Genomic DNA, 20,496 nt, shown 5'->3' with positions numbered 1-20,496 from the left:
TGCCATCTAGTGGTCTTCTCATCCCTGCACCCCTCTTTCTCAGAACCTTTGTGTTTACACTGTGATTGAGTCCATTTGTTCTGAGCAGCGCTGAAGGTCTGGCAGCAGTGGAGCCCTTGATCAACGAGCCTATGTTTGACTAGTATTTCAACACCACGTTGTACTGTTGCTTTGCAGTACTGTGCCGACCCAACCTGCCCCATACAGTCATTAAGCCCCTTTAGTATATCGTGCATCGAACCATCCAAACCCTTTCGGATTACATTTCCGTGCACCATATGGCACCATATATTCCCAATATAAAGTACTACTTTCTGGTCAAACGTAGTGCACTATATAGGGAATAGGGTGCCATTACGATTGCAACACGTATGCTTTCAGCACCGGCCCGACATTAATCAAGCTGGTCTGAATTCAGGTCTGAATTCAGTTCAACTGATTTAGGTTCAGCGAACCCCTGGAAAGAGGTTTAAAATGGATGCCTTGTGTGATGTTGGTGTCCTTATGGTGAACCTAGCAGGCAGGTAAGTCAATAACTAAGTCATTATCTTGTTTGCAGAGCTGATTGCTCAGCGCTGGAATCTCTTGGCTGATATGAGTTCACATAAGGTTCTGGGTGTGGGTTGGGGAAGGTGGGGTAGCGGTAGAGGTAGCGTTATTTGTAGAGGTAGTGGTATTTGTAGAGATAAAGGTAGTATTATTTGTAGAGTTTGTGGTAGAGGTAGTACTTCAAACATTGAAGAAATAAGTCCTATGTTTACTGGTGGTGTACAGGACTATTGACGGGACAGGGGAAGATGGTGATTGGTGGATAGGGGTTAGTTGGGGAGTGCTGTGGTGTGTATGTGTGTCTGTGCAAGTGTTCATATGCGAGTGTGTGTGTGTGTGTGTGTGTGTGTGTGTGTGTGAGTGTGACTGACCTTCTCGATGAGCTCATAGCTCTCCTCCAGTTTGAGGGCTCGGTTCTGCAGGGCGGTGGCGGCACGGTGGAACACCTCCAACCATTGCTGATAGGATGACTCACTAATCTCAGCCACAGCAAAGCACAGAGTACGCAGCCCTGAGACACAATGGACATACATCACCTGACGTAAACCCAGACGGCCTACATAACCTAATAATGACACAACGGGTGTTAACTTATGGCGATTGACATTACTCTGCATTTCTATTAATATTACACAATAAAAAATACATCAAAAATGGATTATAAAACTGCAGAAACTAGAAATATGCTGATTTTAGCATAGGGGATATGTTGATGTAATTCTGCCAACCTCTCACAAGGGGGTAGTATATTCATAAAGGTAAAGCAATGAAAGAAGAAAGGTTTCTGAAGTGTTTGAATAGGTCCTATGTGTGTTAGGTAGCTAGACAGGGGGAGCTGTTCCCTCACTCACCCTCTGTGGCAAACTGCTCCAGGTGTTTCAGAGTGATCTCTTTATACCTGGAGCTGTCGGCCAGACGGTCGTAGACCACCGTGTCCTGTTGAAACAGCACAGTCATCACACATACTGCCTGGACAGCCAGAAAATAACTGCCATGTAAACAATCACCCATGTAAAATGACTGGCTACCAAACACCAGTGAGCTCCAAAATAATATTGGGGCAGTGAATTGTTTGTTGTTTTGCCTCTGTACTCCAGCACTTTGGATCTGAAATGATACAATGACTGAGGTAAAAGTGCAGACGATCCATTTTAATTTGAGGTTGTTTTCATCCATATCAGGCCAACCGTTTAGAAATTACAGCACCTTTTGTACATAGTCCACCCATTTTAGGGGACCAAAAGTTTTGGGACAAATTCACATATACAGTACCAGTCAAAAATTTGGATACAAATACTCATTCAAGTGTTTCTCTATTTTTATTATTTTATACATCGTAGAATAATAGTGAAGACATAAAAACTATGAAATAAGACATGCGGAATCATGTAGTAACCCAAAAATATATTTACATTTGAGATTCTTCAAAGTAGCCACTCTTTGCCTTGATGAGAGCTTTGAACATTCTTGGCATTCTCTCAACCAGCTTCATGAGGTAGTCACCTGGAATGCTTTTCCAGTCTTGAAGGAGTTCCCACATGAGCATTTGTTGGCTGTTTTTCCTTCACTCCACGGTCCAACTCATCCCAAACCATTTCAATTGGGTTGAGGTCGGTGATTGTGGAGGCCAGGTCACTTGATGCAGCACTACATCACTCTTGTTCTTGGTCAAATAGCCCTTACACAGCCTGAAGGTGTGTTTTGGGTCGTTGTCCTGTTGAAAAACAAATGATAGTCCCACTAAGTGCGAACCAGAGGGGATGGCGTATCGCTGCAGAATGCTTTGGTAGCCATGCTGGTTAAGTGTGCCTTGTATTCTTAATAAATCACTGATGATGTCACCAGCAAAGCACCCACAAACATCACACCACCTCCTCCATGCTTCACAGTGGGAACCACACATGCAGAGTTCGCCAACTCTGCATCTCAAAGACACAGCGGTTAGAACCCAAAATCTCAAATTTGGGCTTCTACCGGTCTAATGTCCATTGCTCGTGTTTCTTGGCCCAAGCAAGTCTCTTCTTATTGGTGTCCTTTAGTAGTTGTTCCTTTGCAGCAATTCAACCATGAAGGCCTGATTCACGCAGTCTCCTCTGAACAGTTGATGTTGAGATTTGTCTTACTTGAACTCTGTGAAGCATTTATTTGGGCTGCAATCTGAGAAGCAGTTAATTGTCAATTCCTGCGGCTGGTAACTCTAATGAACTCTGGGTCTTCCTTTCCTGTGGTGGTCCTCATGAGAACCAGTTTCATCATAGCGCTTGATGGTTTTTGCGACTGCACTTGAAGAAACTTTCAAAGTTCTTGAAATTCTCCGGATTGACTGACCTTCTTGTCGTAAAGTAATAATAGACTGTCGTTTCTCTTTGCTTATTTCAGCTGTCTTGCCATAATATGGACTTGGTATTTTATCAAATAGGGCTATCTTCTGTATATCGTAATGAAGTTATTTTTAGAATTCTAACACGGCAATTGCATTAAGAATTAGTGTATCTATCATTTCCTATACAACATGTCTTTTTTAGTAATGTTTATGAATAGTTATTTGGTCAGAATATGTGAGTGTCAGAAAAATATCCGGACGTTGTGGGAAAAAGATGCTACGTTAGCACAATGTATAACCACTGATTTCAGCTCTAAATATGCACATTTTCGAACAAAACATAAGTGTATGTATAACCTGATGTTATAGGACTGTCATCTTATCAAGGTTAGTCAAATTATATATATTTTGCTGGTTTGTTACGATCGCTAACTTTTGCTGCTGGGGAATGGCTTGTGTTTCTGGCTATTGTGGTAAGCTAATATAATGCTATATTGTGTTTTCGCTGTAAAACACTTAAGAAATCGAAAATATTGGCTGGAATCACAAGATGCCTGTCTTTAATTTGCTGTACACCATGTATTTTTCAGAAATGTTTTATGATGAGTATTTAGGTATTTGACGTTGGTGTCTGTAATTACTCTGGCTGCTTCGGTGCTATTTCTGACGCTAGCTGTGATGGTAGCTGCAATGTAAAACTGATTTATACCTCAAATATGCACATTTTTCTAACAAAACATAGATTTATTGAATAACATGTTATAAGACTGTCATCTGATGAAGTTTCTTGGTTAGTTTGGTTGGTTCTTGGTTAGTTAGGTTGGTTTTGTGCATGCTACCTGTGCTGTGAAAAATGTCTGTCCTTTTTTGTATTTGGTGGTGAGCTAACATAAATATACGTGGTGTTTTCGCTGTAAAACATTTTAAAAATCGGACATGTTGGCTGGATTCACAAGATGTTTATCTTTCAAATGCTGTATTGGACTTGTTAATGTGTGAAAGTTAAATATTCCAAAAAAATATATTTTGAATTTCGCGCCCTGCACTTGAGCTGGCTGTAGTCATAAGTGTACCGACGTCGGGCTTGCAGCCAGAAGAAGTTAAGAAAGTAATTCCACAAATTAGCTTTCAACAAGGCACACCTGTTAATTGAAATGCATTCCAGGTGACTACCTCATGAAGTTGGTTGAGAGAATGCCAAGCGTGTGCATAGCTGTCATCAAGGAAAAGGGTGGCTACTTTGAAGAATCTAAAATCTAAAATATATTTTGATTTGTTTAACACTTTTTTGGTTACTACAGGATTCCCTATGTTTTATTTCATAGTTTTGATGTCTTCACTATTATTCTACAATGTAGAAAATAGTCAAAATAAAGACCCTGGAATGACTAGGTATCCAAACTTTTGACTGGTACTGTATGTGTATGTTAAAGTAGAGTCAAAAGTTTAGTATTTGGTCCAATGTTCATAACATTCAATGATTACATCAAGCTTGTTACTTTACAAACTTGTTGGATGCATTTGCTGTTTGTTTTGGATGTGTTTTTCATTATTTTGTGCCCAACAGAAATGAATGGTAAATCATGTGTGCTATTTTGGAATAACTTTCGATTAATGTGGATGCTACCATGATTAATGATAATCCTAAATGAATCGTTAATAACGATTAGTGAGTTAGACGCACAAATACCATACCCCCAAGACATGCTAACCTCTCACCATTACAATAACAGGGGAGGCTAGCATTTCTTTTTTTTTTGGGGGGGGTGTATGATTGTGCATCTGTAACTTTCCCATAGAGTCAAAACAATAAAAAATGTGTCACCGTCTCAACACTTTTGGAGCTCACCGTCTATGAATACGTTCATGAATATATGTACTGTACGTCTATACCGAACACCTAATAGTTAGACAGCAATTAAACAACTGCAGTACTTTTTGTATAGAAATTTGAAAGGGAGAGGAATTTCATTTTTTTTCTTGTGTGTGCAAATCAATAATAAAAATAGGAGAACCAGTGTAATAAATAATATGTCTAATAATGTGTGATCTTGATATTAGATCTTTGGTCTGTTACAGGAAGAAATTTTTATGTCGGAATAGAAGCAATAAGAGAAGCATTTGACAACAGCGCTGTACTATGGTAATGGTCTGTCACATGTGTTGCCATGGAGAGGGAAAGAGAAAGCAGAGCATGAGAGCATGCAAGAGAGCGGGCAAGAGAGAAAGAGCGAGCGAGAAAGCGAGAGAGAAAGTGAGAGCGAGAAAGCGAGAGACACTCACAGCTCCTTTGCAGTAGAGGCGGATCTTGCCAGATGGAGTACGCATGATGACTGACATCCTCTTCCTAGTACTGAGAGACAGAAAATCATCACAATGTTAAAGCTACAGTATGACAGAACATGATCACCTCCTGTAACTAGCAGAGTCAGAACATAATACCTCCTGTAACTAGCAGAGACAAAACATGAACACCTCCTGTACCTAGCAGAGTCAGAACATAACACCTCCTGTAACTAGCAGAGACAGAACATAACATCTCCTGTAACTAGCAGAGACAAAACATGAACACCTCATGTAACTAGCAGTCAGAACATAACACCTCCTGTAACTAGCAGAGACAGAACATAATCACCTCCTGTAACTAGCAGAGACATAACATAATCACCTCCTGTAACTAGCAGACAGAACATAATTACCTCCTGTAACTAGCAGTCAGAACATAACACCTCCTGTACCTAGCAGAGACAGAACATGATCACCTACTGTAACTAGCAGAGTCAGAACATAACACCTCCTGTACCTAGCAGAGACAGAACATAACACCTCCTGTACCTAGCAGAGACAGAACATAACACCTCCTGTACCGAGCAGAGACAAAACATGATCACCTCTTGTAACTAGCAGAGTCAGAACATAACACCTCCTGTAACTAGCAGAGACAGAACATAATCACCTCCTGTAACTAGCAGACAGAACATAATCACCTCCTGTAACTAGCAGACAGAACATAATCACCTCCTGTAACTAGCAGAGTCAGAACATAACACCTCCTGTAACTAGCAGAGACAGAACATAATCACCTCCTGTAACTAGCAGACAAAACATAACACCTCCTGTAACTAGCAGAGTCAGAACATAACACCTCCTGTAACTAGCAGAGACAGAACATAACACCTCCTGTAACTAGCAGACAGAACATAATCACCTCCTGTAACTAGCAGAGTCAGAACATAACACCTCCTGTAACTAGCAGACAAAACATGAACACCTCCTGTAACAAGCAGAGTCAGAACATAACACCTCCTGTAATTAGCAGAGACAGAACATAATCACCTCCTGTAACTAGCAGAGACAGAACATAATCACCTCCTGTAACTAGCAGAGACAGAACATAATCACCTCCTGTAACTAGCAGACAGAACATAATTACCTCCTGTAACTAGCAGTCAGAACATAACACCTCCTGTACCTAGCAGAGACAGAACATGATCACCTCCTGTAACTAGCAGAGTCAGAACATAACACCTCCTGTACCTAGCAGAGACAGAACATAACACCTCCTGTACCTAGCAGAGACAGAACATAACACCTCCTGTACCGAGCAGAGACAAAACATGATCACCTCCTGTAACTAGCAGAGTCAGAACATAATCACCTCCTGTAACTAGCAGACAGAACATAATCACCTCCTGTAACTAGCAGAGTCAGAACATAACACCTCCTGTAACTAGCAGAGTCAGAACATAACACCTCCTGTAACTAGCAGAGACAGAACATAATCACCTCCTGTAACTAGCAGACAAAACATGAACACCTCCTGTAACTAGCAGAGTCAGAACATAACACCTCCTGTAACTAGCAGAGACAGAACATAACACCTCCTGTAACTAGCAGACAGAACATAATCACCTCCTGTAACTAGCAGAGTCAGAACATAACACCTCCTGTAACTAGCAGAGTCAGAACATAACACCTCCTGTAATTAGCAGAGACAGAACATAATCACCTCCTGTAACTAGCAGACAGAACATAATCACCTCCTGTAACTAGCAGTCAGAACATAACACCTCCTGTACCGAGCAGAGACAGAACATGATCACATCCTGTAACTAGTAGAGTCAGAACATAACACCTCCTGTAACTAGCAGAGACAAAACATGATCACCTCCTGTAACTAGCAGAGACAAAACATGATCACCTCCTGTACCTAGCAGAGACAAAACATGATCACCTCCTGTAACTAGCAGAGACAAAACATGATCACCTCCTGTACCTAGCAGAGACAGAACATGATCACCTCCTGTACCTAGCAGAGACAGAACATAACACCTCCTGTAACTAGCAGAGACAGAACATAACACCTCATGTAACTAGCAGAGTCAGAACATGATCACCTCCTATACCTAGCAGAGTCAGAACATGATCACCTCCTGTACATAGCAGAGACAGAACATAACACCTCCTGTAACTAGCAGAGACAGAACATAACACCTCCTGTAACTAGCAGAGTCAGAACATAATACCTACTGTAACTAGCAGAGACAGAACATTATCACCTACTGTAACTAGCATAGACAGAACATGATCACCTACTAAAACTAGCAGAGACAGAACATTATCACCTACTGTAACTAGCAGAGACAGAACATTATCGCCTACTGTAACTAGCAGAGACAGAACATGATCACCTACTAAAACTAGCAGAGACAGAACATTATCGCCTACTGTAACTAGCATAGACAGAACATGCTCACCTACTGTAACTAGCAGAGACAGAACATGCTCACCTCCTGTAACTAGCAGAGACAGAACATGATCACCTACTGTAACTAGCAGAGACAGAACATTATCGCCTACTGTAACTAGCAGAGACAGAACATGATCACCTACTAAAACTAGCAGAGACAGAACATTATCACCTACTGTAACTAGCATAGACAGAACATGATCACCTACTAAAACTAGCAGAGACAGAACATTATCACCTACTGTAACTAGCAGAGACAGAACATTATCGCCTACTGTAACTAGCAGAGACAGAACATGATCACCTACTAAAACTAGCAGAGACAGAACATTATCGCCTACTGTAACTAGCATAGACAGAACATGCTCACCTACTGTAACTAGCAGAGACAGAACATGCTCACCTACTGTAACTAGCAGAGACAGAACATGATCGCCTACTGTAACTAGCATAGACATTATCGCCTACTGTAACTAGCATAGACAGAACATGATCGCCTACTGTAACTAGCATAGACAGAACATGATCGCCTACTGTAACTAGCATAGACAGAACATGATCACCTACTGTAACTAGCAGAGACAGAACATGATCACCTACTGTAACTAGCAGAGACAGAACATGATCGCCTACTGTAACTAGCAGAGACAGAACATGATCACCTCCTGTAACTAGCAGAGACAGAACATGATCACCTCCTGTAACTAGCAGAGACAGAACATGATCACCTACTGTAACTAGCAGAGACAGAACATTATCGCCTACTGTAACTAGCAGAGACAGAACATGATCACCTACTAAAACTAGCAGAGACAGAACATTATCACCTACTGTAACTAGCATAGACAGAACATGATCACCTACTAAAACTAGCAGAGACAGAACATTATCACCTACTGTAACTAGCAGAGACAGAACATTATCGCCTACTGTAACTAGCAGAGACAGAACATGATCACCTACTAAAACTAGCAGAGACAGAACATTATCGCCTACTGTAACTAGCATAGACAGAACATGCTCACCTACTGTAACTAGCAGAGACAGAACATGCTCACCTCCTGTAACTAGCAGAGACAGAACATGATCACCTACTGTAACTAGCAGAGACAGAACATTATCGCCTACTGTAACTAGCAGAGACAGAACATGATCACCTACTAAAACTAGCAGAGACAGAACATTATCACCTACTGTAACTAGCATAGACAGAACATGATCACCTACTAAAACTAGCAGAGACAGAACATTATCACCTACTGTAACTAGCAGAGACAGAACATTATCGCCTACTGTAACTAGCAGAGACAGAACATGATCACCTACTAAAACTAGCAGAGACAGAACATTATCGCCTACTGTAACTAGCATAGACAGAACATGCTCACCTACTGTAACTAGCAGAGACAGAACATGCTCACCTACTGTAACTAGCAGAGACAGAACATGATCGCCTACTGTAACTAGCATAGACATTATCGCCTACTGTAACTAGCATAGACAGAACATGATCGCCTACTGTAACTAGCATAGACAGAACATGATCGCCTACTGTAACTAGCATAGACAGAACATGATCGCCTACTGTAACTAGCATAGACATTATCGCCTACTGTAACTAGCATAGACAGAACATTATCGTCTACTGTAACTAGCATAGACAGAACATTATCGCCTACTGTAACTAGCATAGACAGAACATGATCGCCTACTGTAACTAGCATAGACATTATCGCCTACTGTAACTAGCATAGACAGAACATTATCGCCTACTGTAACTAGCATAGACAGAACATTATCACCTACTGTAACTAGCAGAGACAGAACATTATCACTTACTGTAACTAGCATAGAGAGAACATTATCGCCTACTGTAACTAGCATAACGAGAACATTATCACCTACTGTAACTAGCAGAGACAGAACATGATCGCCTACTGTAACTAGCATAGACAGAACATGATCGCCTACTGTAACTAGCATAGAAATTATCGCCTACTGTAACTAGCATAGACAGAACATTATCGCCTACTGTAACTAGCATAGACAGAACATTATCACCTACTGTAACTAGCAGAGACAAAACATTATCACTTACTGTAACTAGCATAGAGAGAACATTATCGCCTACTGTAACTAGCATAGAGAACATTATCGCCTACTGTAACTAGCATAGACAGAACATTCTCGCCTACTGTAACTAGCAGAGACAGAACATTATCGCCTACTGTAACTAGCAGAGACAGAACATGATCACCTACTGTAACTAGCAGAGACAGAACATGATCACCTACTGTAACTAGCAGAGACAGAACATTATCGCCTACTGTAACTAGCAGACAGAACATGCTCACCTACTGTAACTAGCATAGACAGAACATGATCGCCTACTGTAACTAGCAGAGACAGAACATGATCGCCTACTGTAACTAGCATAGACAGAACATTATCGCCTACTGTAACTAGCATAGACAGAACATTATCGCCTACTGTAACTAGCAGAGACAGAACATTATCGCCTACTGTAACTAGCAGAGACAGAACATGATCACCTACTAAAACTAGCAGAGACAGAACATTATCGCCTACTGTAACTAGCATAGACAGAACATGCTCACCTACTGTAACTAGCAGAGACAGAACATGCTCACCTCCTGTAACTAGCAGAGACAGAACATGATCACCTACTGTAACTAGCAGAGACAGAACATTATCGCCTACTGTAACTAGCAGAGACAGAACATGATCACCTACTAAAACTAGCAGAGACAGAACATTATCACCTACTGTAACTAGCATAGACAGAACATGATCACCTACTAAAACTAGCAGAGACAGAACATTATCACCTACTGTAACTAGCAGAGACAGAACATTATCACCTACTGTAACTAGCAGAGACAGAACATTATCACCTACTGTAACTAGCAGAGACAGAACATTATCACCTACTGTAACTAGCAGAGACAGAACATTATCGCCTACTGTAACTAGCAGAGACAGAACATTATCGCCTACTGTAACTAGCAGAGACAGAACATTATCGCCTACTGTAACTAGCAGAGACAGAACATGATCGCCTACTGTAACTAGCATAGACATTATCGCCTACTGTAACTAGCAGAGACAGAACATGATCGCCTACTGTAACTAGCATAGACATTATCACCTACTGTAACTAGCAGAGACAGAACATTATCACCTACTGTAACTAGCAGAGACAGAACATGATCGCCAACTGTAACTAGCAGAGACACATGGTTTATGAAGTGTTACGCAAAACAATAGAATGTTATATATATGGGGGATACAACCATCCCAGCTCTGCAGATTTTGCTGCGAAAAGACCGAATCAATAGATCATTTGTTTTGGTACCGTCCATATGTATCTTATTTTTGGTCGCAAGTCCAGGAATGTTTGAAGAAGTGCAATATTTACCTGGAGCTAACGCTACAGATAGCACTACTGGGTGATTTGAAAAGTCATCGTCAATTGATCAATAATATAACAATACTTTTAGCAAAAATTGTGATCTTTAATTTACAATCTATAGAAACTATGAGAATAAAAAGGTTCAGAACTTTCATGAAACATCACTGTAGAAAAATATATGTCAAATAGAAATTCAAAAATGGATGGTGTCAAGAGATATATGGGAGGGGTTGAGTGGAACTGAAAGGTGATAAACAAGATAACTAATGTAAAATATACTGTGTATGTAAAATGTATATAGGTTCGGAACTTTTGTGAAACAGCACTGTTAAAAATATATGGCAAAATAGAAACCAAACTGGATGGTCGACAGAGATAGATGGGAGGGGTTGATGGTAGCTAAAGGATGGGATTAAAAACAAATAAAAGATAACTATGGTAAAATACATTGTGTCTGTAAAATTAATAAAGTATGTATATATACTGGAAGAAGAAGCATAAGTGTTGTTGTCCCTTAATTTACTCCAATTATGTGAGGCGTGGTAGGGTTAGGGAAAAATAAAAGTTTTTTTTTTTTTTTTTAATGTTAATAATGATTTAAAAAATAACTATTATCCCCTACTGTAAACAGCAGAGAGAACATTATCCCCTACTGTAACTAGCAGAGACAGAACATTTGTGAAAGTAAAATATATCACACCGCTAAATTCACAAAATTAAAACAAGTAAATCTAGAATATATGCCAGGGTGGTCGCATAAAAATGTGTCTACTGTAAAATGTGTGGCAAGGTTGTTGCATAGCCAACATGGTGTCATTAATTACCACCATCAGCCTCCTGTATTTTAGTGGCACCTCACCACCTGCATGCCACTTTGACCGAGGCACAGTACCGGACCATGTTTAAACATATATAACACGTGTCAAACTCATGCAGGTTTTCACTCCTCCTTTGTACATGATCTATCAAATAAGGTCACTGATTAGTATGGAACTCCCCCTCGTGTGGTTGTCGAGGTCTTAATTGAAAGGTAAAACTAAAAGCCAGCAGACACTCAGCCATCTGTGGAATGAGTTTGACACCCCTGCTCTAAATGAAGACATCTGCAGTTCATTTAGAAGTAGAACCAACAGATTCAGAGGGAACTTTAAGAGTGGATGGAATGAAATGAAGCCGTACCTGGTGAACTCTAGAACATGGAGCAGTTCATACTTCTCCTCGGCTCCAAGCTGAGAACAAAACAGACAGAGACAGTCAGTCAGTCATTAAACTAAGTCATTGACTCGAAACTAGCCTTCCTTTATCACGTTTCACTATGAAAGTAACCCAACGCTCCATTTTTGACCCTTGTCTAATCTTAATTGAACTAAATAGTACTCAGTCAGCCCGCCCCACTCGGATGTGGAGAGTAAGAAAATGTAATGAATTTCCTTATAATTGTGAAGACCACCAGGTACAATTGCCGATGATTACATGTGCGTCAAGGGGCTTTCGCAGGCCTAATAAAAGTTGAGGACCTAGACAAATGTCTTGAAAATGTCGTACTCTGGAGAAAAATTTGAAGAGGGCTTAGGCTTCCGTGCCGGTCTACCTCCTCCCTAAGTGCAATCATCAGGTTAGCCAATTACAGGAAACAAAGTGCCCTTAGGTTAGAGGGGGACGCGTTCACAGATGCAATCGCGTACCCGTAATCTAATTGAGTAATTTAGAAGAGTCGTTATTTTCCATGACATGGCCTGTGCTCTAGCTACATCCTCCATGAAAGGACATGGATCCAAAAAGTAGGATAATTATTTTTCCCCCCCCAAATAATCTTAAGCCGAGTTTGATTGAACTTGCCAATGCAATGGTCCCAGAAGTACCAACCCCACCCATCTGTCACTCCAGGCAGGCGCAGTCAAACGCTCAAAGCAGCGGTCTATGTATTGCATTCTGTGTACTATAGTGCATTGATTGTGTAATTTTTATGCTGATCTCACAAAATTAATTTCCATGTATATAACTGTATATAGCCTCATTACTGTTATTTGTGTTACTTTTTACTTTATTTAGTAAATATTTTCTTAACATTTTCTTAACTACATTGTTGGTTACGGGCTTGTAAGTAAGCATTTTACGGTAAGGTCTACACCGGTTGTATTCAGCACATGTGACAAATAAATTTTGATTTGATTTGTAAATGGACAAAAAAAGAATGCATCGTAAGTACTCGAAAAGAAAACAAATCCTACTTGAACTCAGGTCTGCTCCACCATACATTGGTCCGATCCTCAAGTATTTCCCGTCTCACAAAGGATGCATCCCAAACGGCACTCATTTCCCTTTATAGTGCACTGTTTTTGACCAGGGCCCATAGGGGTACGGTCAAAAGCAGTGCACTATAAAGTGAATAGAGTGCCAAATGTTGAGATGAAGCCTCAAGACATTTAATCAGACAGAGGCCTCAAAGTGCTGAGTGATTGTCATAGCGACAAGCTCCTTGATGATATTTTACAGTGAGAGAGAGCACTTGTCTGAGCTCTGAGGGACAATAGAGGTGTTCTGTGTTTACACAAAAAGCACAGCGTCTGTCCCTGTGGTGGCTAAACAAAGGCTTTCATTCCCAGTGTATAGTGAAAAAAAATAAGCCTAATTATTGTGTTGTATATGGGATGCTGAGATATTTCTCCATTGAAACATTTTGCAATGCTATTTCTACCAGGGATGGGCATTTGAAATGATTTCACTCTTCGAATAATATACACCTTCAAATTAGTGGATTCGGCTATTTCAGCCACACCCGTTGCGTACAGGTGTATAAAATTGAGCACACCGCCATGCAATCTCCATAGACAAACATTGGCAGTAGAATGGTCTTACTGAAGAGCTCAGTGACCTTTAACATGGCACCGTCATAGGATGTCACCTTTCCAACAAGTCAGTTCGGCACATTTCTGCCCTGCTAGAGCTGCCCCAGTCAACTTTAAGTGCTGTTATTGTAATGAGGAAACGTCTAGGAGCAACAATGGCTCAGTCGCGAAGTGGTAGGCCACACAAGCTCACAGAATGGGACCGCCGAGTGCTGAAGCGCGTAGCGTGTAAAAATCGCCTGTCCTCTGTTGCAAAACTCACTATCGAGTTCCAAACTGCCTCTGGAAGCAACATCAGCACAAGAACTGTTCTTCGGGAGATTCATGAAATGCGTCTCCATGGCCAAGAAGCCGCACATAAGCCTAAGATCACCACGCGCAATGCCAAGCATCGGCTGGGGTTGTGTAAAGCTTGCCGCCATTGGAGCAGTAGAAATGCGCTCTCTTAATCTGTGTTTGGCGGATGCCAGGAGAACGCTACCTTCCCAATTCATAGTGTCAAATTTAAAGTTTGGAGGAGGAGGAATAATGGTCTGCGGGTGTTTTTCATGGTTCCGGCTAGGCCCCTTCGCTTCAGTGAAGGGAAATCTTCACACTACATCATACAATGATATTCTAGACGATTCGGTGCTTCCAACTTTGTGGCAACAGTTTGGTGGAAGGTCCTTTCCTGTTTCAGCATGAAAAATCCCTTGTGCACAAAGCGAGGTCCATACAGAAATGGTTTGTCGAGATCGTTGTGGAAGAACTTGACTGGCCTATTTATCATACCATCTGCTAGGGCCAGTCTTGACTGCATCAAATCGTTGTAAAGAAGCTAGCAAGCTACAGTAGCCAGCTAAGTTAGCCAGCTAGCTAGCTTAAGTAGCAAGTCTAACTATTTCGCTGCACTCCCCACACTGGTCTACAACAAATCCATTTTATGAAACAGCCTACCTGTTGGTTGATCATTGTAGCCTACTCCTTCTCATTAAGCCAACTTAATTCCGCAATTTTATTTCCATTTTGTATTGATTAGAATCTCCCACTTTACATGGAGTGTTTGACTGTAACGTGGCTTTGATTGGACAGTAACAACAAGGTAAACGTGTGAAACGTGTGTAGGCTACTGATGCTTTTTTTAATATTATTATTATTTAAAAAAAATTTAATGGGGCACAGCGTCATGAAACTGTTGTTTTACTAAAATGTCAAATGTAATGGTCTATCCTTGTAGGCTATGTAGCAATGTCACATAGATCATTTTAGACAAAGCCTTTTCATTGTTAAAACAGGCCGAACAATCAGAGCACTTTATTACTAGAACGCTCTGCACACAATGACCGTAGCCTTTCAATACTGGGCAATGTTTGGCAGGTCTACCTCAAAACGTTTGCACACAAGAGGTACTGTAGATGGGTGAGTTACCACCTTACAATGTATAGAGCTTTAAGAGCTACAGAAGAGCAGTGTGTTCATTTTCATTATCAGACTTTATTTTGTTAATACCATAGAAATAGAATCACTAGAATAAGATTTATATTTATATGTATTCTGCTGCATCTACTCACCGCTTGAATGATGACACTGTCTGGGGTTCTACCGGAGAACACAAAGCCCAGGTTCGCCGCTGCCCTCACCAGAGCCCCTTCGTCTGTATAACCAGAGGAGAGCCCAAGTTAGGGTTGGAGATGAGAGGTGCACCAGAACAGCAACACAAGTATCACAGAGACATGAGATGACCAAGACAGTTGGGGTCTAACTAAGCACTTGGAAGAATTTTGTTCTAGACCTCAAAAATGATCATACAGTTGTTTATAAATGAGTGCTACAACCACTATTTGTACATACGGAAAGTATTCGGATCGCTTCCCTTTTTCCACATTGTTACGTTAAAGCCTAATTCTAAAATTTATTAAATTATTTTCCCCCTCATCAATCTACACACAAATCAGCCATAATGACATAGCTGAATGCCAAGAGTGTGCAAAGCTGTCAAGGCAAATGGTGGCTACTTTGAAGAACCTCAAATATAAAATATATTTTGATTTGTTTAACACTTATTTGGTTACTACATGATTCCATATGTGTTATTTCATAGCTTTGATGTCTTCACTATTATTCTACAATGTAGAAAATAGTACAAATAAAGAAAACCCTTGAAATGAGTAGGTGTGTCCAAACTGCGCGCACACACACAATTTTATATTGTATTATACAGGGCGCATTTGGAAAAGAGACTTAGGTCTCAATGTCTTCCCTGTCAAAATAAAGGTTAAATAAAATAGTGACATTCTATCCATTCATCACATCTCCTCTTTTTGTCTGGATCACAAGGAAACAAGGCCAGAGGGAATGCACTCTTAATTATTAAGTGGATAGGTTCTGCAGATTCACTGAGGTAAGCGCCACTTTAAATATTTCAAATGAACAAGCTCTACTTAGAGGGGGGGGGAGAACACACAACCCTGGCTGATCAACAGAACACAAAAATGAGCAGTTCTTATTGGACTAGTCATGGTAGTCCATTTTCTTCCGTTTGGTGCCTGTTGAACCATTTCAAAACATCTAGCCTTGGTGCCTGTTGAACACGACCCTGCGCTCTACCACTACAAAACATCTAGCCTTGGTGCCTGTTGAACACGACCCTGCTCTCTACCACTACAAAACATCTAGCCTTGGGGCCTGTTGAACACGACCCTGCTCTCTACCACTACAAAACATCTAGCCTTGGGGCCTGTTGAACACGACCCTGCTCTCTACCACTACAAAACATCTAGCCTTGGGGCCTGTTGAACACGACCCTGCTCTCTACCACTACAAAACATCTAGCCTTGGGGCCTGTTGAACACGACCCTGCTCTCTACCACTACAAAACATCTAGCCTTGGTGCCTGTTGAACACGACCCTGCTCTCTACCACTACAAAACATCTAGCCTTGGTGCCTGTTGAACACGACCCTGCTCTCTACCACTACAAAACATCTAGCCTTGGTGCCTGTTGAACACGACCCTGCTCTCTACCACTACAAAACATCTAGCCTTGGTGCCTGTTGAACACGACCCTGCTCTCTACCACTACAAAACATCTAGCCTTGGTGCCTGTTGAACACGACCCTGCTCTCTACCACTACAAAACATCTAGCCTTGGGGCCTGTTGAACACGACCCTGCTCTCTACCACTACAAAACATCTAGCCTTGGGGCCTGTTGAACACGACCCTGCTCTCTACCACTACAAAACATCTAGCCTTGGTGCCTGTTGAACACGACCCTGCTCTCTACCACTACAAAACATCTAGCCTTGGTGCCTGTTTAACACGACCCTGCGCTCTACCACTACAGAACATCTAGCCTTGTTGGCTCAAAGCATATAAAGTCAGATTGACCTTGTATATAATAATAGAGAATACTCAGGGTTAACGTGCATCCTTTTCTATTGTTCAGATGTCTGTTCCACTCCTGCACAACGAAATTGCTGTCTTTTGTATACTGGTCACATCCCAGTTTGTGTCACTCCCATCTTCAATAAGGTATTGATGTCATTAGTTGATATCAATGAGATGGTGTTGTCATATGTCCGCAGACGATACTGAGAGGTTTGAGGGGCTTGGCAAACAATGAGACTTAGGAACACAGGAAATTGAGGCATGACAATATAAGTGGTCGCCTAGAGACAGCCATTTATTCAACATCAACTGGAGATCCTTTGCTTCTGTATTCTTATATTTGATTGGTAGATTGACTGACGGACGTTTGGTGACTGACCTGGCGGTTCAAGCTATCATAAGGCTGTTAAAAGGCTGTTAAGAGCGGTTGTAAGACTGTTACAGTGCAGTGCTGTGAGGTCAGGACTGGTGGGCCGTACCTGGTGAGGCAGCCTGGTAGACGATCGTATCGTCAGTGCGCTCGGGGACAGCCGTGTGACAGATGGCCAACATGGTCATGAAGTCCAGGATGACAGGAGCTGTGGGCTGCAGAGGGACAGGGAGGGAGGGGAAGAGAGTGAAAGAGGTGGGGAGGGAGAGTGAGGGGAACAGGGAGAATGAGAAAGGGAGGGAGCGAAAGAGGGAGAGAGTAAGGAAACATCATTAGAGAGCATGCCTAATTACTACTGGTAAATGACGACCAGACACCTGCAAATAATAGCCTATATTGACCGACTGATAATAAACTGAATAAGATGCTGGAAATCTCTCTTGCCTATATCTGTAATTTCTTTATTGCTAATAACGCTACCCTCGCGGTCCCAGGCGATGATGACAAGTATAAACATTAAGTCCACAAGACTGCTTCGTCATATCTTCTGTTCCTTCAAGAGCATATTCTTTTTCAATCGTCAATATAGAAATGCTACCAAAAAAAACCTATTAAAACTTGTTACAAATGATGGAGTCACGCATGATTCACCAAATGATATTTTGAAAGAGGAAGTAAAGTACTTTAAGAATATATTTTCGTTTCAGGCTCCTCCATCTCCACTAACTGAAACTAATTGTATGGATTTTTTCCCTAATAATAATGTAAAATTAACATCTGTACAGAAAGACTCATGTGAAGGCCTAATTACAGAGGAGGAACTACTTGATGCAATTGGGGCCTTTAAGGATGGGAAAACTCCAGGACTGGATGGCATACCAGTGGAAGTATACAAACATTTTTTTGATATACTCAAAGGACCATTATTAGCTTGTTTTAACCACTCCTATATAAATGATAGATTATCAGACACGCAACAAGAAGGTGTGATATCATTATTACTGAAACAGGACCCAAGTGGTATATATAAAGATCCAGTCCATTTAAAAAATTGGAGACCTCTTACACTTCAGTGTTGTGATGCAAAAATCCTAGCAAAATGCTTGGCGCATAGAATAAAAAAAGTTTTGTCAGATATTATTCATCCTAATCAGACAGGTTTTTTACATGGACGATACATTGGAGATAATATAAGGCAAGTACTGGAAACAATGGAACACTATGAAATATCGGGGACACCAGGCCTGGTTTTCATAGCTGATTTTGAAAAGGCTTTTGATAAAGTACGACTGGAGTTTATATATAAATGCCTAGAATATTTCAATTTTGGGGAATCTCTTATAAAATGGGTAAAAATTATGTATAGTAACCCTAGGTGTAAAATAGTAAATAATGGCTACATCTCAGAAAGTTTTAAACTATCTAGAGGAGTAAAACAAGGTTGTCCACTATCGGCATATCTATTTATTATTGCCATCGAAATGTTAGCTGTTAAAATTAGATCAAACATTAATATTAAGGGATTAGAAATCCAGGGCCTAAAAACTAAGGTGTCATTGTACGCTGATGATTCATGTTTTCTTTTAAAACCACAACTAGAAACTCTCCACGGCCTCTTAGAGGATCTAGATACATTTGCTATCCTCTCTGGATTAAAACCAAATTATGATAAATGTACCATATTACGTATTGGATCACTAAAAAATACACATTTTACATTGCCATGTAGTTTACCAATTAAATGGTCTGACGGTGATGTGGACATACTCGGTATACAAATCCCAAAAGAAAGAAATGATCTCACTCCAATAAATCTTTATAGAAAGTTAGCAAAAATAGATAAGATCTTGCTACCATGGAAAGGAAAATACCTGTCTATTTGTGGGAAAATCACCCTGATTAACTCTTTAATCATATCACAGTTTACCTATTTGCTTATGGTTTTGCCTACACCTAGTGACCTGCTTTTTAAATTATATGAACAAAAAATATTCAATTTTATTTGGAACGGCAAGCCAGATAAAATTAAAAGGGCCTATTTATATAACGAATATGAATTCGGAGGGCAGAAATTATTAAATATTAAAGCATTAGACCTCTCACTAAAGGCATCAGTCATACAAAAGTTATACTTAAATCCAAACTGGTTCTCTAGTAGATTGGTACGAATGTCTCATCCTATGTTCAAGAAGGGCCTTTTTCCCTTTATTCAGATTACACCTACTCACTTTCGGTTGCTTGAAAAGGAAATAATTTCCAAAATATCTTTATTTTTTAAACAAGCCTTAGAAAGTTGGTTGCAATTTCAGTTTAATCCACCTGAAAGGACGGAACAAATAGTACAACAAATCTTGTGGTTAAATTCAAATATAGTAATTGATTAAAAAAAATGTATTTATCGAAGAAATTTTTAAAAAAGGTATAATTTTTGTGAATGATATCATAAATAGGACTGGTGGAGTAATGTCACACATGCAGCTAACACAAACATATGGAAATGTCTGCTCTACCCAAAATTACAACCAATTAATTGCGGCATTACCACAAAAATGGAAGAGGCAGGTGGAAGGGGATAAAAGTAAGGAACTTGTATGTCGGCCTTATATTAAAGAACATAAATGGTTAAAGAAAAGTGTGATAAATAAAAACATATACCAATTTCATTTAAGGACCAAAAAACTTACAGCTGTGCCATATAAATTGCAAAATAGTTGGGAAGAGATTTTCGATGTACCCATTCCATGGCACATGGTTTATGAATTGATACGCAAAACAACGCCGGATTCAAAACTTCGAATTTTTCAATTTAAATTATTGTACAAAATTCTTGCAACTAATAGAATGTTATATATATGG

The 20,496-nt window shown here is 40.4% G+C and overlaps 1 protein-coding gene across 2 annotated transcripts in view; it reads right to left on the bottom strand.

Moving 5' to 3' along the window:
• LOC129858172 (phospholipid-transporting ATPase IA-like) overlaps nt 1-20,496 on the bottom strand; it is a 216,696-nt gene that overhangs the window by 59,043 nt on the left and 137,157 nt on the right. For both annotated transcript variants that reach the window (XM_055927193.1, XM_055927194.1), the window contains 6 exons: nt 17,750-17,855; nt 15,455-15,537; nt 12,235-12,284; nt 5,156-5,225; nt 1,401-1,485; nt 921-1,060 (listed from right to left, as the gene is read on the bottom strand). In XM_055927193.1, coding sequence (XP_055783168.1) covers nt 921-1,060; nt 1,401-1,485; nt 5,156-5,225; nt 12,235-12,284; nt 15,455-15,537; nt 17,750-17,855 — 534 coding nt within the window. The remainder of the gene's footprint in view (nt 1-920; nt 1,061-1,400; nt 1,486-5,155; nt 5,226-12,234; nt 12,285-15,454; nt 15,538-17,749; nt 17,856-20,496) is intronic.

This window comes from Salvelinus fontinalis, chromosome 6 (assembly GCF_029448725.1).
Source record: "Salvelinus fontinalis isolate EN_2023a chromosome 6, ASM2944872v1, whole genome shotgun sequence".
Lineage (NCBI taxonomy): Eukaryota > Metazoa > Chordata > Actinopteri > Salmoniformes > Salmonidae > Salvelinus > Salvelinus fontinalis.
This window is presented reverse-complemented; position numbering and strand designations above follow the sequence as displayed.